This window comes from Colletotrichum gloeosporioides, assembly GCF_011800055.1.
Source record: "Colletotrichum gloeosporioides strain Lc1 chromosome Unknown consensus_30, whole genome shotgun sequence".
Taxonomy (NCBI): domain Eukaryota; kingdom Fungi; phylum Ascomycota; class Sordariomycetes; order Glomerellales; family Glomerellaceae; genus Colletotrichum; species Colletotrichum gloeosporioides.
Window position 1 is genome coordinate 902908 of NW_025544675.1, and position 16734 is coordinate 919641.

Below are 16734 nucleotides of genomic sequence, written 5' to 3' on the forward strand. Positions count from 1 at the left end.
CTAAGAGGTTCTTGAATTAGACTCAAGCATGCTGGTAAAGCGCAATGCCCGCCGTGAATCCCGCAATGTTGTCCTTGTACAGCGCGACGTCCTTGCCGTGCCGCGTGACCATAGCCTTCGTCCCGACAATGTTGAGGTTGTACGTCTCCAGGTGCTCCGTCTTGGTGCAGTTGTTCGGCGAGTCGCGGATGTCGTAGATGCGCTGCTGGCACCGCGCGCCCGCTCCGACCTGGCAGCACGCCGTGCTGTAGTTGTTGAAGAAGGAGTACAGCCCCGCGCCGAAGATGGCGATGTTGCGGCTGCCGATGACGCGCAGACCCCAGGCCATCTCACAGGGGGCCTCGCTGGTGTCCTTGCCCTTACAGTCGGCCACGAAGTCTGGGTCGTGGTAGCCCTTGACGCGAGGGAAGGGGATGGAGGCGACCGGGTTGGGTTGGTAGTATCTGGTCATCGTTAGCTTGCCTGCTGTCTGCAAAGTTTTCGAAATACTCACGGCGTCTCGGTCTGGATCATGCCCATGTAGATATCCCTCGTCTGGTAGAGCTGGTACTGGTACAGCGTGTGATGCTCAACTCCAGAAGCAGAGAGCCAGATCTTGCCCGCGGTCGCCTCAATCAGTAACCCTCTGCCCGCGTAGATCGTTACCTGGGTGTACGTCGGGTCCTCCAGATCGTGGTCCGCGACCCACAGCCAGCAGTTCTCCATGAAAAGGTTCGACGCCGGCTTGGTGATGTGCATGCTCATCCACGCCGCGATGCAGTTCTTGTCGAGCGTGTCCGCAGTCACAGTAGCGTTTGGCGTGGTCGGACACTCCTTCAGCTGCTGCTGCGTGCCGGCGTACCCGCCCACGCGGATGTGCACATCCCACATGCCGGCCGGCTCGCCGAGCGTGTTGAGGTTGTACTCGACAACCTTGGCACCCGGCGCGGCCCCGCGCGTCGAGACGATCATGTCGGACCACTCGATCGTCCCGCAGTCGCCCGGCAGCGCGACCTTGACGACGGGGTGCGGGCTCGAGATGTCCTGGAACTTGGGCCCGCCGCCCATGATGATGGACGCGAGCGCCTCGCCGACGATGCGCGCGCCGGCGGGTATGAAGACGGTGTCGGAGACATAGTAGGTTCCAGCGTCGACGAAGGCGACGAGCGAGCTCTTGGAGGCGACGTAGTTGAAGAGGTTGTTCAGCGCGACGGTGTCGTCGGTGACGCCGTCGCCCTTGGCGCCGAAGGTGCGCGCAGAGACGAAGCAGTCCGCGGAGAGGGTCTCGTAGTGCGGCTTGGAGCGCTCGTAGTACTTTGTGCCGTTGGCGGTGGTGGCGACAAGGGCGTTGTAGACGGGGAAGTAGCCCGTGTCGCTGCCGGTGTAGTTTGTAGGGCCGGAGGGCGTGTAGATGTGGCCCATGGCGAAGCCCTGGCTGACGACGGAGCCCTTGGTGCCGGAGATGATGGTGTTGTTCTGGGGTCCTTGGAGGATTGTGCCGACGTTGGAGAAGGCGACATTCTCCATCATCAAGGTGCCGGCGGCGATGGGGACGATGGAGGCAGAGCGCGGAGTGCGGATCGCGGTCTCGACGTTGACAAACTCGGAGTCGATGAGCGTCACGGAGGAGGTGCTGTTGTCCTGGATGCGGATTCCGGTGCCGCAGTTTTCGACGTAGATGCTCTTGTACGTCCAACCCCAGTCCCAGAGCTGGTTGATGGCGATCTGAGAGTTCCAGAAGCGGCTGGTAGACTGTTAGCAAATGGTGCCAGGTGAGGGTGACGATGGGTTACTCACAGGTTGCGGGCGGTGTACTGCTGGTTGCCAAAGTTGGCGCCATACTGTCCTCCGTAGAAGTCCAAGTCGTTGAGGAGACCACCGGAACCTTCCTCGATGAAGATACCGGTGTGCTTGCTGTCAGCGCCGGCGGCAAGGCGGAAGACGCAGTTGGTGATGGCGGTGGCCTGGGATGAGGGCCAGTGGATTCCAAGAGCGGCAGAAGAGGCGGGGATGGCGGTGGTATCGAAGATGAGGTTGCGGACCTGTTAAATGTAAGCGACAAGCTCATCCCCAGTGACTTGGATCCCGTGGCTTACCTGTCGGAAGAAGACGTTGGTGGCACCCCAGCTCAACCCGTTGGCACCGTACTTGTTGCCGTCAATGAGACCAAGGTTGTTAGTGACGTCGAAGTTGGCAGCAGCCTTGATCACGGGTCGGTCTGTCGGGTCGCCGATGATTTGGGTGTAGAAGTAATCGACGATTGAACCAGAGATGAGATACGTGCTGTCATATCTTAGCAATGAATCCCTTGCTTGTCACTCATAGCACTCACCCGGAAGGGAAGTAGACAGTCGCAGGTGATGTCGTCTCACCCTTGCACGTTCCCGGCGCACATCTTTTGCCGGATGATATGGCGAGGTTGATCGCCGCCGTGTCGTCGGTAACACCGTCACCCTTGGCCCCGAAGTCCTTGACGTTGCGGAAGACCTGGTACTTTGGATCGGCGTTGTACGCTGAGATACCCTGGTGCTTGACACCCTCCATCCAATATGTCGCCTTGGCGACGGCCGCAGCGGCGAGCCAGAGAGCGGTGGTGAAGCGCATTACGACGAGTATACAATAAACAATTATACAAAGTGTGAACTGGTACGATTGGGATGAACGACGATGAGTAAAAGAGAGGCTGTGGTGTGATGGTGAAGTGAGTGTTCGATGCCACAAAAAGAGTGTGTATTCCCCTTTCTACCCAAGAGGCGGGGGTTGGCTGAAAGTCAAAAAGTGAACGAACGATTCCGATGAGGAATCAATAAATGGCAGTGTTAACGAAAGAATGGACGACGACGATCCTAGCAAATTATACACATTTGATCTCCCGTCAGTACAGATGAACCCAAAGTCGACGTGGTATCAACTCGATGGTCCCGAGGTGAGCAGAACTCGAGAACACAAGCGAGCGTGGTCAAGGGGGAAGGGAAACCCTTGATCCTTTATCAGAGTTAAGCTGATATGGAGGGGTTCGGGCTGGGCACGCATATCAGCGATGGCCAGCCCTGCGTGTTAGTCCGGTTGGTTCCTGCGTCCGCGCCGTTCAGGAACCACGCCAGCGGGATAAACGGCCTGCTGCTGATCACCCATTGCCCAGTGAGGGAAGGGATAGGGCGGGGGCAAGATACGGCAGAAAGGGCTGTCTCATTTGTTTTAGTCTGACTCTGTTCGCGAGCGTGCGGGACGGACGGTCTTCTCCTCCCTGCTCCATTCCGAGATGACACCACTTTGATGCCCGCTGCAGAGAGCATCCGGGAAGCGCGCGGTGACGATGTCAGACGTGCAGACGTCGGGAATTGGGGAGGGCCAGAGCAGACACCTTGATGACAAGTCCTCGTTGCCCGACTCGGCCTAAGACGGGCCAACCTGAATCAACGGGGCGCGAAGCTCGTCAGCCAGCGAGGACGCCATTTTCCAACAATTTCCTGCCGAAAGGGTAGCTCGTCGTCTGTGGCTGGCTGTCTAACTCACGCCAAAAGGTTCAAAAAAGAATCTGGCTGCCTTTTCCTTGCTAATCGGTACTCTTCACCCACGCGACGACGCGAAAAGGTTGGAGGTGTGCTAGGCTGGACTGGGATTGGAGCCGGGCCTTGGTCGCCCTGGGAAATGATGAATGAGGGGGAAATGAGGAGACGCCTCCCCGGACGCGCATCACTTCTGGGTATGGGCGAGCTAGGCAATTGAGGCTGCAGCTTGTCGTTTATGCCCCCGGCCTGCTTTTGGATGTCGAGAAGGTTTTCTTCACTCCTCGTGTTCGCTGCGGGAGGACTGCATACGGCCTCCATTGGTCATGGAAGGGAGTAGTTGATAGCCGGTTACACGGGCGAGGAATTCCGCCTGTCCCATGTTCATGCAGAGAGACTCTGTCAAGCAATGAGGCGTCTAACTTCCCCTGACTCATCATGGCTTGGGGTGAGTCCAATGTTTCGCCAGTCAGAAGTCTATCGAAACTCACCGGCAAAAAGAAAAGAAGGGCGACACAAGAACGGCTTATTGTACTGTAAGTTTGGCAGGAAACAAGCAGGCTTCGAGGGCCCAATTCAAGCTGCCATCGACGGGCAATTGACTTTCCCACCGACGGAGCAGACCCCTGACATGACGGTGCATGGAGGGGTAACATCGCTAACCCTGGCTTGCAGCTCCAAATATCAGCTGAAAAAGCCAAGATCCAAAGACATTTGGCCGCTGTCGGATTCTTCGTTTCCAACGCAAAATCGACTGTTGCCAAATTCCCCAGGTTGTCGAACACAAATGGAAAGGGAGAAGTAGGGTGGGTTTCACGGCTTTTCCAACGTACGCTAAACCTCGTCCGAGAAATGCAGCGTCCGCCGATCTGCTCCGTTCACCAGTCTCGGCCGACGCGTGGCTGGCACGCGGGGAAATGGGCGCCGAGACGGACGAAGCCGATGTCACCAGCCCAAGTATACAGCGATGGAAACCCCCTCCTCAGATTGGTAAGTGCAAGATGAAAATGAAGCGTTATTATTTCGTCTCCGTATCGGTGGCCGTTGTTGAACGCCGCCTCACGTTATGTAATTCCAGTCGTGACACCGGGATAGATAGATAGTTGCCGGGAAGATGGCGATGCCCATGATGAATGTATCCCATCCCCCGTCCCAAAACGCCCAACCATGCCGCCCGTCTAACCCCACTCTTTGCCTTTGTACCCCCTCCTTCAGATCTTACACGCATTGCGAGACGAGTCGACCTCAAAGGGAAGAGGCCTTCAAGCCCTCCTCCAGCGCGACCGTCTGCCCGAGCTGCTTTGCCCCGAGGGGCGCCTTCTCGCCCGCCCTCTTGCGGAGGACGTTCTCGATGAACGCCTCGCCGGCCTTGTAACTGCTGCGCACCAACGGACCGCTGGCGCAGTACAGGAATCCCATGTCGAGCGCCCTATGCTTCCACATGTCGAACTCGTCCGGCGTCACGTACCTCTCGACCTTGAGGTGGCGCTTCGTGGGACGCATGTACTGCCCGAAAGTGACGACGTCAACGTTGGCCTTGCGGAGTTCTGTGTGATACCTCCAGTCAGCAAATCTCGAACCCTCAAACACAAGCATGGGAAAATTTCAGACTTACCCCTCAACGCGTCCATGACCTCGTGCTCCTGCTCGCCCAAGCCCATCATCATACTCGTCTTCGTAATCAGCTCCGGCTTGACCTTCTTCGCCTGCTCCAGCACGCTCAGACTCTGCCTGAACGTCGCCCTCCTATCTCTCACATACGGCGTCAGCGCCTCCACCGTCTCTACATTATGCGCAAACACGTCCAGCCCGCTCTCCGCCACAATCTTCACCATGTCCAAATTCCCCATGAAGTCGCCCGTCAGCGCCTCCACCAGCAGGCTCGCCTTCTTGCTCTTGATCCGGCTGATCGTCTCCGCGAGGTGGTGCGCGCCGCTGTCCGGCAGATCGTCGCGGTCCACCGTCGTCAGCACCACGTACCCCAGCCCCCACCGCGCCAGCGCCTCCGCCGTGTTCTCCGGCTCGTGCGGGTCCAGCGGCGCCGGCGCGCGGTTCGTCTTGACGCTGCAGAACCGGCACCCGCGCGTGCACGTGTCGCCCATGAGCATGATCGTCGCCGTCGCCGCGCTCTTGCTGCTGCCGCCCCAGCACTCGCCAATGTTCGGGCACTTGGCCTCCTCGCACACCGTGTGCAGCCCCAGCCCGCGCAGGTCCTTCTTGATCGCCTTGAAGTTCTCGTTGCCCGCGGGTATCGGCGTCTTGAGCCACTCGGGCAGCCGCGTGATGGTGCGCTTCTTGCCCGTCGGGCCCGTCACCTCGACCGTGCGGATCTCGTACGCCTCCGCGGCCGAGAGCGCCGCCGCGTCGCTCTTCTGCTTGCCGGCGATGAAGTCGTCGAGCGAGGCGACGGTGCGGTCTTTGAAGTACGTCGGGCGGCGGGCGACCGACTTCGGCTGCGGAGCCGAGGGGGGTTCGGGGACGGTGGCGAAGGCTCGGTAGCCGCCGCCGAGGGCTTTGCGGAGGGGCGCCTGGATGCGCTTCAGCGGCGCTGCTACGGGTGAGGCCATCTTGTGTTTGATGTGTTGTGCGAACTTCCTCCGCCAAGGCAGGTTGGTGTTGGTGGTGGTGGATGGCGGGTTGAAGTATGGGAGAGCTACCAAGCAGCTGCGATGGGGCAAAAATTGACTGACGATTAGAGCTGAGATAAGGAAAAAGGCCCTGCAGCTCGGATTGGGACCCGACGGCCCGGATTGAATCGGCATAAGGACTGCACCGGCCAATCACAGGCGGCAGCGCGCCTGACAGCGGCAAATGCTGATTAAGGCGGGGGCCACTGGAACCGCGCTCAACGGCGTCCCGGGGCTTTCCGCCCCAACGGATTCAGAGTCACCAAGCCTTTCCAATCAAGACGTTCGGATTGACAACCGAAAGACCGTGTTGGTCTTGTTTCGGGCATTTACAAGCGACTGGGATCTGAGTAAGGCGATGCAGGTGTGTGTGAGTGTCAATTGACAGTCCATTCAGCTATGCTATGCTGGTAAACTCCCCTCTCATGTCCTGGGTAACTCCTCCAATGTCCTCCAAACCCTCCTCTCCTGGCAAGATCATGGAACCAAGCCGTCAGTCAAGTCAAAATCGTCCGCCCGTCCGAATATCAAAGCAAATCCATCGTTTCCGCCCTCGCGACAGCACGTCTGGTCGCATCAAGATAAGGCCGGTGCTCGAGAGCAGCGACCATGACCATGAATTCCCCAGCTATGTCTGCGCGAGCATACAACAATAGGGGTATCAACAACTCGAAGAGAAATGTGAAACTTTTGTGTTCCAACACGAAAACTCCGTAAAATCCCTAATCATCCGTCCTGATCAGTCCGACTCAAGGCCCTCCGAGGAGTGACGATGAGACGACGTGATCTCGTAAATTGATTTCCAGCCAGCAAGCACGCTTGCATGCGCCGTGCGGTCCCGAGTGGTGAAGCTGCCAGAACGGGTGATCCGCGCTCTGAAACAGCATCGTCTCATCTCCCCTGTTCATACACAGACATGAGATGAACGGAGCGATGAGATCGAGACTTGCGACAAGCGCAAAACGCAGCCAACGGCGCATGAAGGTTAGAGATCGACTTCGCATTCCATGCGACCCTTGTGCTGCTGGGGAAGAATCGAAACATTAATAATTGTAGTCGGCAGGGCCGAGTGCGCCTCTCAGCTGAAGGGCACACGACGCGCCGTTGAAGTAAAGAGTGAAAATAAAGTGTCGTGGCAAGTGTCCCTAATGACAAGTCTTTGCGTCCTTTCCTGCAGGTTGGCGATGCAAGCATCGCACATATTGGTCGAAGAGGAGTAGGGTATTGGTCGTTGATGCCGTCAACAAGTGGTATCCGATCTTTACAATCGTTCAGGTCGTAGAAATGTGGTGGCGTCGGAGCGATGTCCGGCGCGCGAGACAAAAGAAATGTTTGAAAAGATGTCGCATCGAAGAAATCGGTGTGGCAGTAAGGCGTGGTTGCTCATCCCCCAAAACCACATCGCAATCCGTCGACGACCTCGTCCGTCCTCTTCTCCTTCATCTCTCTCCTCCTCCTCTCGTCTCCTTGTCCTCCGTACCCTCTCTTCTGCGATCGCAGCTTACAAGAAAGCAGCAGCGATCATGCCAGCGACACCGGCAAAGGCAAGGCTGCCGGCGTTGACATTTGAGCCGGCGCTGGCCTTGGAAGAAGTGGCAGCGGGGGCAGCAGAGGTAGCGGTGGCAATGACGGAGGCTCCGGAGCCAGTAGGCTTGACAGTTGCAGTGCTGTTGCCGGTGCCGTAGGTCATGGTAGTGGTGTGGACGCGCGAGAGGGTGACGGTCTTGGTCTGGGTAGCGGTGGAAGTGATGGTGGTGGTGCTGTCTGTCTGGGCAAGAGCCAGCGCAGGCAGGAGTGCGGCGAGAATCGTGGTAACCTTCATGGTGAACTTGTTTGGCGTTGAGATTGGTTAAATCGTAGTGTATGCTGTCAAAGCTGGTGCTGGTAATGTTATGCGCTGGTGAAGGAATGAGTCCCGAGTCTCTCCACCAATATGCGAATGATGCTGTTGATCAAATCTGTCGAGTATATTCTGTTTCTGTAAATCCTGCTGGTTGCTATCGTGGAGACGGCAGCCGGGTAGTGATATATGTGCGTTGGCGCAAAAGAGTTGTTTTCAAGGCCCCAGGGTCTGATGACTGGTGTTGGTTCAAGTTTTGAGTCTGAGCGATGTGGCTCGTGTAAGGTGCCGCTGGGGTGTGTGCGAGAAGACAGAGTCTATTCGCGGATAGAAATAGGCAGGAATGAGTGTCAGTCTGAATACTTGCGCGGCGAGTAGTCAGGTTTGGTCGGAGGAGTGAGTGTTTGTTTCAACGACTGTGCGTGATGGGAGCGAAGGTGAAGTAGAGACTTTGCCAACGAAGTCTGTGGGTTTTTTGCTCGGGGGGGGAGTGGTTTGAATAAGAGAGTCCGCGGAGGAGGGGGGCCAACGGTGAGGAAGTGGACGGGACGTGGGTTTTGGGTGTGGGGAGGGGACAGGGCAGGCTGGAAAGAGACGAGAGAAATTGAGTGACAAGACCCGACAGACGATGCAGGCGCCAACAAGGAAGGCGACGTCTGGAGCAAGAGCCAAGAGCGGCCCAGGAGACGCAGAATGGAAGGCGCCCACAACCACGACGAGGAAGGCACAACCTTAGCTGTGGTCCGTGGAAGGAAAGTGGAGGTGCTCGGCCCTACCCTCCTGGTCCCCGTCGCTCGCTCTTGCCCTCAACTCACCACCTGGTCACCTCACACTCACACAGTTTGCTGGGCTCCTCCTTGCGCCAGCCAGTCAGATTCTTTTATTGTCCCTGGCGCCATCCACCTTGTGCATCTTTCTCTCACTCTTTCCGTCTCTGCTTCCAGTTCCCCGGGGTGGGCAAGAAGAGGCGGTAGGTACGACCCAGTGACACAGAAAGAGGTTTGCGGTTGCTGGTTGGACCAGGGCTGCGGCTGCAAAAGGCCAATGGCGCACGAGAGAGCGCACTCGGCCGGCAGGGCACGGCGAAGTAACTGCAAGGTACCCGCGTCTGCTTCGGGGAGGCTGCAAGAGACGAATCAAACCTCAAAGCGCATCTCAGCAAAAGTATTGGCTACCTTGATGGCGGGCGAAAACGCCCACAAACTCAATGTATTGACGACTCGCTCGACTTGCAGGGGTCTGGATCATGACGGGAAATTAAGGCGCAAAATCACAGCGTTGCGTTCGTTCAACTTGGACCACGTACCCTTGCGCAACTCTGCCTTACTGGCTGCACTATGACATTGCACCATTGGATTATGAAGAGGCATTGTGCGTGCTGCAAACAGCCTCGTCCATTGCGACAGCAACCAAGGATCGGCAGGGCGTCGCGACTGGTCCTGGCTTGCCCGTCCTCAGGCAGTGACAGCGCTTTTCTTAGAAGTCTTCTTTTTTCTGCGCGCTTCCTCTCAGGCTGCGCATCACGTCAAACCGCCGACGACGACGATGCTGACGGGCACATCCAATAATAGTGCCTTCTTTTCTTCTTCCAGAATGGGATATGGTCTGAGCAGAACAGTCGGGCAATCGCCGACTGATTTGCAACCTGACCAGTGTTGGCGGGCTTGACTCTCCACTCTGCATGTCGGCCGAGACACAAAACGGTCCATTTCTCCATTGTCTGGACTCCAGTCTCGGGCGAGAAGAAAGCCATTGTGGTGGGTGGACTAAGGTAACTAACGGTGACAATCTTATTGGCAGTCTTAAGACGCTCAAAAAATGAAATGGCATAATCTGCTGGGTGGTCACTCGACACCGAGTTCGACGCCGTGTCCGTCCAGATTGGAACCAAATCGTCGTGCCGCGCAGCAACCGCGAATGCCTCCATTCCCAATGCAGAGGGATGTGAGTGGGCTGTTCATAAAAAGAGCGAATTGCACAATTTCCCCGAGTCGAAATGGCTCAGTGTCCCGCACCGACGCCATTGGTGATTGGCTTTTCCGGGGCCGCCCTGAGATGAGACTCGACGCTTGCCAGGCTGTTCCTGCATTGGTTTCTCTTTGGAAAGACAGGTACCTGACGCTAAGCCCTGGATGGCCGGCTCGGTCTTGCCTCGAGGTGCTCTCTCTCTCATTTTGCAGTGCGCTCCTGCTAAAAAAGATTTCTCATCGCGCAGGACCTAACCAGGAAAGCGCTCTGCGACCTCCTCCTTCCCAAGCAGTATTTTGACGGTCTGTGCTGCCCCTAACGAGGAAGGAACCCAGCACGAGGTCTCTGGCAGGTGCGCCTATCCGTACCAATACCTGCCCTGACGGATACTCCTGGCCATCAAACAATCAAAATCGACCGGGAAATGTCATCATCTTCGTTCCTATTCCCCGTGTCAGATCACGCGGAGAAGCATTTCCCTAGTGCCGATTATCCTTTGCTCTCAGTGGGCCCCCAGTCGCCAGCGCAATTTGGCTTCTAGCGCCCGTCTCTCACGCATCCTCCTGCAGCGCACCACGCGACCAACAACGCAGCAGCAGCAACACCAAAGCCTGCAGCTCTCTGGACGGTCTTCGACGATCCACGGCCTGGGCAGTCAGCCAACTCGCCGGGAACCATCCCATATGTCTCGGTCCCATCTCATTCTCGTGTCCATCCTCGCCCGTCCGAACTCCCGTCATCTCACGGCGGTCGCTGCCATCCCATTTGGGGGCTGCAAATGCAAATCCTCGGATGAAACCCGACAAATAGCTCCACCGCCGTCAGCCTGGTGTGGAGAGCCTGAACCGAAGGAGATCAGGCCGGAGATCATCACTGCACCCAGCAGTGAACCCCTTGAAGCCTCTCACTGTGGGACGTCCCATGTTCAACCTGAAAGGCTTGACACTTCCTCAGGGCAACACCTGGCCCCAGCTCGCATCTTCTCCCACTTCGCGCGCCCGGAGCGAGTCGCTCGCTACGGCCTGGAGCCATCGCGGCCCCTATTCCGACAAGCTCTTCGACAGGCCTCTGTCGCAACAAGGGCCGTCGTGGCTCCCCTTCTGTGCCACCAAGACCTCACCAGTGTCTGCGGAATCGGCGCGTTCATACGCTGAATGCCACCTTTCGCCCACTCCGTCCACGTCGCAGCGATAGCTCGCTGCCACGTTGTGAAACCCAGCGTCACACGCTCACGGGTCCAGTCTCGCGTCTGCGTCCCGCCGTGTCTGCATCTTTGCTGGCAGCCGCAACAAATCGTTGGGTCCGAGATGTCCTTAGCTGAACCGCCTCGGCCGTCGAAGAGGTCGGTATGGGCCTCCGACCAGCGTAGTGTCCCTGTAGTTTGGCTTGACTTACTCTTACACCACGGCCAGCGATTCAGCTCGCCGCACTGCCTCCGCCATCCGGCTAAATCGGGGGCGCCAGTCGGGGAAAGTTTCAGTCAGAATGGGCTGACCAAAGCTGCTTCTTCCTTTGCCCAGTGCTTGTGCGAACAAACACTTCAACCTGAAGGAAAGAAAACCCTCCGTGCGGACGTTCTAGGGGCTTGAGGGGGGCGAAAGAAGAAAATCCTTAACTGTCGCACGCCACCGAGCACAAGAATGAGACGTTACGATAGACTCAGACAGCTACCACAGCGGCTTCCAACGTCTTTACGGTGGGTCCAAGATCAACGGCGCATCCCAGCGCCGTCGCAACTCGGATGCTCTGTGGTGCCACCTTGCTTTGCAGTGCAGCTCTGCTCTGCTGTGCGCTGTGCTGCCAGCAAAGTCAGGGCTTTTCCATGCACCGCAGGCTGCAGCTCAGTTATCTCAGCAGTTCAGCTTGGGCATCAATCGTTGCTGTTGTTTCCACGCTAGATACCTGGCTCTGTTGCTTGTGTGCGACAACAATCGCTGGCCACAGACTTCATGCAGACGCTCAGCTTCTTCGTATTCGACCTGCTCGTGCTGCTTTTTGCTTTTCCTCGTAACATGTCTCGACCTCATTATCCAACGGCCAGCTGCAGTGGCCTGCATGATGATGCATGCAGGCGCAACGAGCCGCTGCCTTCTCGGCTTTTGGATTCAGCAGCGCACCATCGCATTGTTTCTCGCGGATGCACAAAGGGCTCTACATCTCGGCTCAGGTTACAGTCGAGCTCCTGCTATTCGTTGAGAAAACCCCGACGCATCCTCGCTGGCTCGTGGCTTCAGGGAAAACCTCCCTCTAATTCGTGCCGCTTCAACCTCGTCTCGTGGCTCCCCACATGCCCATGATGACGTTGCTTTCCGAGTGGGTGCATCCATGTGGTAAAAGCTGAATTCTCTCTAGGGTCCAAAGTGCGGACGGCTCACTGCAATTTCTCTGCCCAAAGAGCTCGGAGGTTCTTCCCAGCTGTCTACTTGATGCGAAGCGATGTCCGGAGACCCGCCCCCGTCTCCCGACCCCTGGGCCGATTGTTCAAGGGACCAGCACCCGGACTCCCCTTCGTCACCGTCGTCATCACCTCCGTCAGCATAACTGACTAGACAGCCGGTGGACCGGGCTGTGAAGATAGCCTCAATGCACAAAAGGGGTTTAAAGGGGGACGACAATGCTCGCTTTTTCTATGAATGCAGCTGTGCAACAGTTTTGGTTGTGCAACAGGCAAAATCGTCTGAAATGTCCGCAACAAAACCTGTCGCCTCCCGCCAACATCCTCATGTCGCTTGTCTGCCACAGGCCGCTGCCAGGCCCTTTGGCGACGTCCGATCTTGACATCTGACGAAACAAACCCCGTTCATCTATCGCGTACCTGTTTTGAAACAAAGGTCAAGGTTCATCTGAGCGTACTCAATTCCCAAACTCTGGTACCGGTGCAAGCAATTTAGCTCGCGCCAGTCTTGCAAGGCCCCTGGATACCACGCGGCGATGGAATCTGTGCCGTCATGGCTCGGACGATGCGCTGCATGGGCCGAACAATGTCGCGACCGAAAAATTCCGGATATTCCTCGATGGAAAACACATGAAGGAGGCTTCGACTGCGGTATGGTTGCAGTGTTTTCCTTCCATGGAATCGCCATGCTAGGTAATGCTATCTGCGGTGTGAAATGCGTGGTCTGCACCGTCTCACGGTGGACGAATGCCCAGGTGTTTCCTCTCAACTCGTTTGCAGCCCAAATCGCCCTGCCCTTGGATGATATTGCCGTTAATGTCTTTCAATCTCTTCTCATGTTGCATTCTTTGTATACCCAATACCACTCGACGGTTGGGGTTTAGGAGTTCATCAGCGATATGTGAGAAGGCATCTGCATTGCCACAGTTTCGGACCCACCTTAAGGGTACTTAACCTCACTTGTTGGCCCCGGAGCTCAACCCACTTCTTCAGCTTCGGCTGCAACCGGTCTATTAGTCTAGTTGGTTAGGACGTCGGATTCTGATTAATGTCAGTTCCTTCCGTAGGCCCAGGTTCGAATCCTGGATGGACCTTATTTTTGAATGGTCACGAGCGATCTCGTGTCGCAATACCAGTTTTTTCCTTTCTAAGCTTATTTTTCTTTTGCGTCCATTCTGGATATCAATCCCGCACCTTAGATAGAAGAGACCTAACGTGCGACCTGCAATCCTGCATATCTACCAATAATGTCTCACATACTTCCTGCGAGAAGACTTAAAGACGTTGGGTTAAAGCCGCGGTGTGGTGGAACTGCCTCCCGTCCATATATGATATCTGACGGTGTGCCTGAAATACTCCGGGGTTGCTCCTACGTTGACATTGCTGCTTCGTCGCGCCACTGATCCTTAACGTTGGTCCGGCTATCCAACTTCCCTTCAGCCGCCGAATAGCTCGGCCCGAGTCGATGCGATTCAATTTCCATCTGGGCGAATCTCTCAGTCAGCCGATTCTGGCAAACGACGTTGCCAAATTGTATTGAGCGAACAGCTCTTTTGCATCCGTTCTGCCGAGAGGCACGCCTCATATTGGCACGCCTATCGGCGCATGTCTTGGGCAATACACCCAATCACCAGCAGCACCAACTCGTTCGGACATAATCGGCACGTAAATGGACGAACCGTTCGAATAAGTAATTCTCGTACGATGCTGGCACACTCGAGCGGCCAACCACTCAACACCGGAGCCTTGGGGGGCGGTCAGCGATTCATGGATTCATGGATTCGTGGATGGCACGGCGCGGTGGGGGTCATCACCAAGATCGAGGAGAAGGAGGGTGCTACCCCCTTCGCGAGGTCTGATCGTGATTTCCCAACTACCAGGAACTCGAATCCTCTGGTTCACATCCATGATGATGCTTTCGATCGTAAGCAGCGCCGCAGTTTGGACTGATAGGTTGAAGATGACACGCACGTCGAGGTTCCCCCGCGGAGATCTGAGTCGTAATGTGCCGCGTGCCGAGGGCGCACCGCGACATCCCCGACATTACCCCAACATCTGACCCCCACGAAAGTCCCACATGCGTCTCGCAGGATCCTAACTGCCTATGAACCGTGACATTTCACAGATGGCGCTGAGGGCGGAAAGGGAACCGTGGGGGAACGCGACACTCGATCATTGGGGGTCAAGAGGAGGACCCTCTCGATAGCTTGGGGCTACCCCATGGGGCTCTTCCCCGCGTTTGTGCTAGGCCCATGTTCTCCACGCTGGGAACGTCTGTTTGAGTGAGCTTGTCCGGAAGTGAGGAGAAGGGGAAGCGTTGCATGAGGTAGGGTTTCTCCAAGGTGGGAGAAGGGCAGGGGGGGTCGAGATTTGATGAAGATCAGTCGACGTCCCGTTCTTTCCTTTGCCGCATGAGTTTTGACTGGGAGGTCTAGTCTTTCGAACTTCTTGTCTTCTTTTCCTTCACATTTTCAACACGCAAGGTTGAGAGTGCTCTACGTTCGAGACTCAAACGCATAATACAGACGGCATCATGGACATGGAAAAGAAGGAGAGATCGTCGGACCAGGTTGAGGATGTCAACGCGGAAAAGCTCAGCGTCCACGATGGGACGCTCATCATGCCCGACAGTCTGGCAGCTTTGAGCCAGGAAGATTATGCAAAGGTTGGGAAGAAGGCCACGTTGAAGATGGATATGGTCATCATGCCCATCATGGTAAGTCATCCCTTCAACGCACTCCATCTACGGAGGCTAACACGGTATAGGTTATCATGTATGTCCGTAAGTAGCCACTGACTTTCGTCTTCCAATCCAATCTCGAACCTGACACACGTAAAGTCAACTACCTCGACCGTCAAAACATTGCCAGCGCCAAGCTCGCCAACATTACCACGGAACTCAACCTCAGCCAGGTCGAGTATCAGACCACTGTCAGCATTCTCTTTGTCGGCTACAGTACGTTCCCCTAAGCAGCTATTCCTGGGTGCTTTCGACTGACGATGGTCGCAGTTCTGATGCAGATCCCATCCAACATGATTGTCAGCAAGATCAAGTGGCCCGGGGCGTACATCTGCGCTGCCATGGCAGCGTGGGGCGCGATTTCGTCCCTCATGGCCGTCGTTCATAACTATGAAGGTCTCCTGATGGCTCGATTCTTTCTCGGATTTATCGAGGCTGTCTTCTTTCCGGGTGCCCTTTACTACCTGTCGCTCTTCTATAACCGTAAGCAGTTCGCCTTGCGGACGGCAATTCTCTACTCTGGGTCGCAGTTAGGCAACGCCTTTGGCGGGCTGTTTGCCATTGCCATCTTGAATTTGGATGGAACCAGTGGCCTTTCTGGGTGGCGATGGGTGAGTCTCTTCTATTGATATGATGTCTGTGTTGAAACATTCAGGCTAATACCATGCCAGCTCTTCCTCGTCGAGGGTGTCATCACCGTTGGACTGGCCATCCCGTTCGCCATGATTCTCCCCAACTCCAACAAAAAGATCCCGACCCTCACCCAACTCGAGTGCGAATGGGTACAATACAACTTCGCAGCCGATCAAGGCCAAGAGGACAACGCAAGCGAAGTGACCGCCTTCAAGGGCTTTATGATGGCCGTCGCGGACCCCAAGACCTGGATGCTAATGGGAATCCTCTACTCCGTATGTACCTCCTTTGACATCCCTCCCCAAACCGTCTCCCGGTAGGCATGTCGACTAACCACAACCACCAACCACAGACCTACATCGTCGGCGCCGTCGCAAACTTCTTCCCCTCCGTCGTCGGCGGCCTCGGCTTCTCCCGCACAATGACCTACGCCCTCACCGCGCCCCCCTTCATCCTCTGCGTGCTCACCATGCTCCTCAACGGCTTCCACTCCGACCGCAAACAGGAGCGCTACCTCCACATCGTCATCCCGCTCTGCATCACCCTCGTCGCCAACGTCATCGCCGTCTCGACCATCAACATCGCCGCGCGCTACGTCGCCATGATGCTGCTCCCGGGCTCCTTCTACGCTGCCGCCGTCGTCATCCTGTCCTGGATCACGGGTAGTCTGGCGCAGCCGAGCGTCAAGAGGGCCAGCGCCATCGCGCTGATTAATGCCATGTGTAACACGCCCAATATCTGGGGCAGCTATCTCTACTACGGCGCGCCGCGGTATATCACCGCGTTCATTGTGAACATTGCGGCGACGGGGCTGGCGATTGGGTTTGCTACTGTTACGCGGATCTGGCTGAGGAGGCTGAATGCGAAGTTGGATCGGGGCGAGGACTGTGGCAAGCATGGGCCGACTGCGGCGCAGGTTTCTACTGGGTTTAGATATCTTATCTAGGTTGAGCTGGAGATCAGTTTATGGGCCAGGGGGTGGCATCGGGACACCTACGAGATTTCAATGGACCGAAGTCGTAAATTGAATACAATGTGTTATA

General features: G+C 56.5%; 4 protein-coding genes across 4 annotated transcripts; 1 reads left to right on the forward strand and 3 right to left on the reverse strand.

The window, feature by feature from the left end:
- Positions 1-22: 22 nt before the first annotated feature.
- On the reverse strand, positions 23-2583 carry GCG54_00008906 (Glucan 1 3-beta-glucosidase; the record flags this gene model as incomplete). Its single annotated transcript, XM_045408861.1, has 5 exons — positions 23-443; positions 494-1723; positions 1777-2021; positions 2076-2262; positions 2312-2583. The coding sequence occupies 5 exons, from the start codon at positions 2581-2583 to the stop codon at positions 23-25; spliced, it is 2355 nt and encodes a 784-aa protein (XP_045266604.1).
- Positions 2584-4733: 2150 nt separating this feature from the next.
- Positions 4734-6055, reverse strand: GCG54_00008907 (Lipoyl synthase; the record flags this gene model as incomplete). Its single annotated transcript, XM_045408862.1, has 2 exons — positions 4734-5035; positions 5104-6055. 2 exons carry the CDS (start codon positions 6053-6055, stop codon positions 4734-4736), a joined length of 1254 nt encoding a protein of 417 aa, XP_045266605.1.
- Positions 6056-7616: 1561 nt separating this feature from the next.
- Positions 7617-7937, reverse strand: GCG54_00008908 (uncharacterized protein; the record flags this gene model as incomplete). The annotated part of the gene is made up of 1 exon (XM_045408863.1): positions 7617-7937. The coding sequence occupies one exon, from the start codon at positions 7935-7937 to the stop codon at positions 7617-7619; it is 321 nt and encodes a 106-aa protein (XP_045266606.1).
- A 6914-nt stretch (positions 7938-14851) lies between these two features.
- On the forward strand, positions 14852-16637 carry GCG54_00008909 (putative transporter; the record flags this gene model as incomplete). The annotated part of the gene is made up of 5 exons (XM_045408864.1): positions 14852-15038; positions 15158-15274; positions 15329-15669; positions 15730-15966; positions 16044-16637. 5 exons carry the CDS (start codon positions 14852-14854, stop codon positions 16635-16637), a joined length of 1476 nt encoding a protein of 491 aa, XP_045266607.1.
- Between the last annotated feature and the right edge of the window lie 97 nt (positions 16638-16734).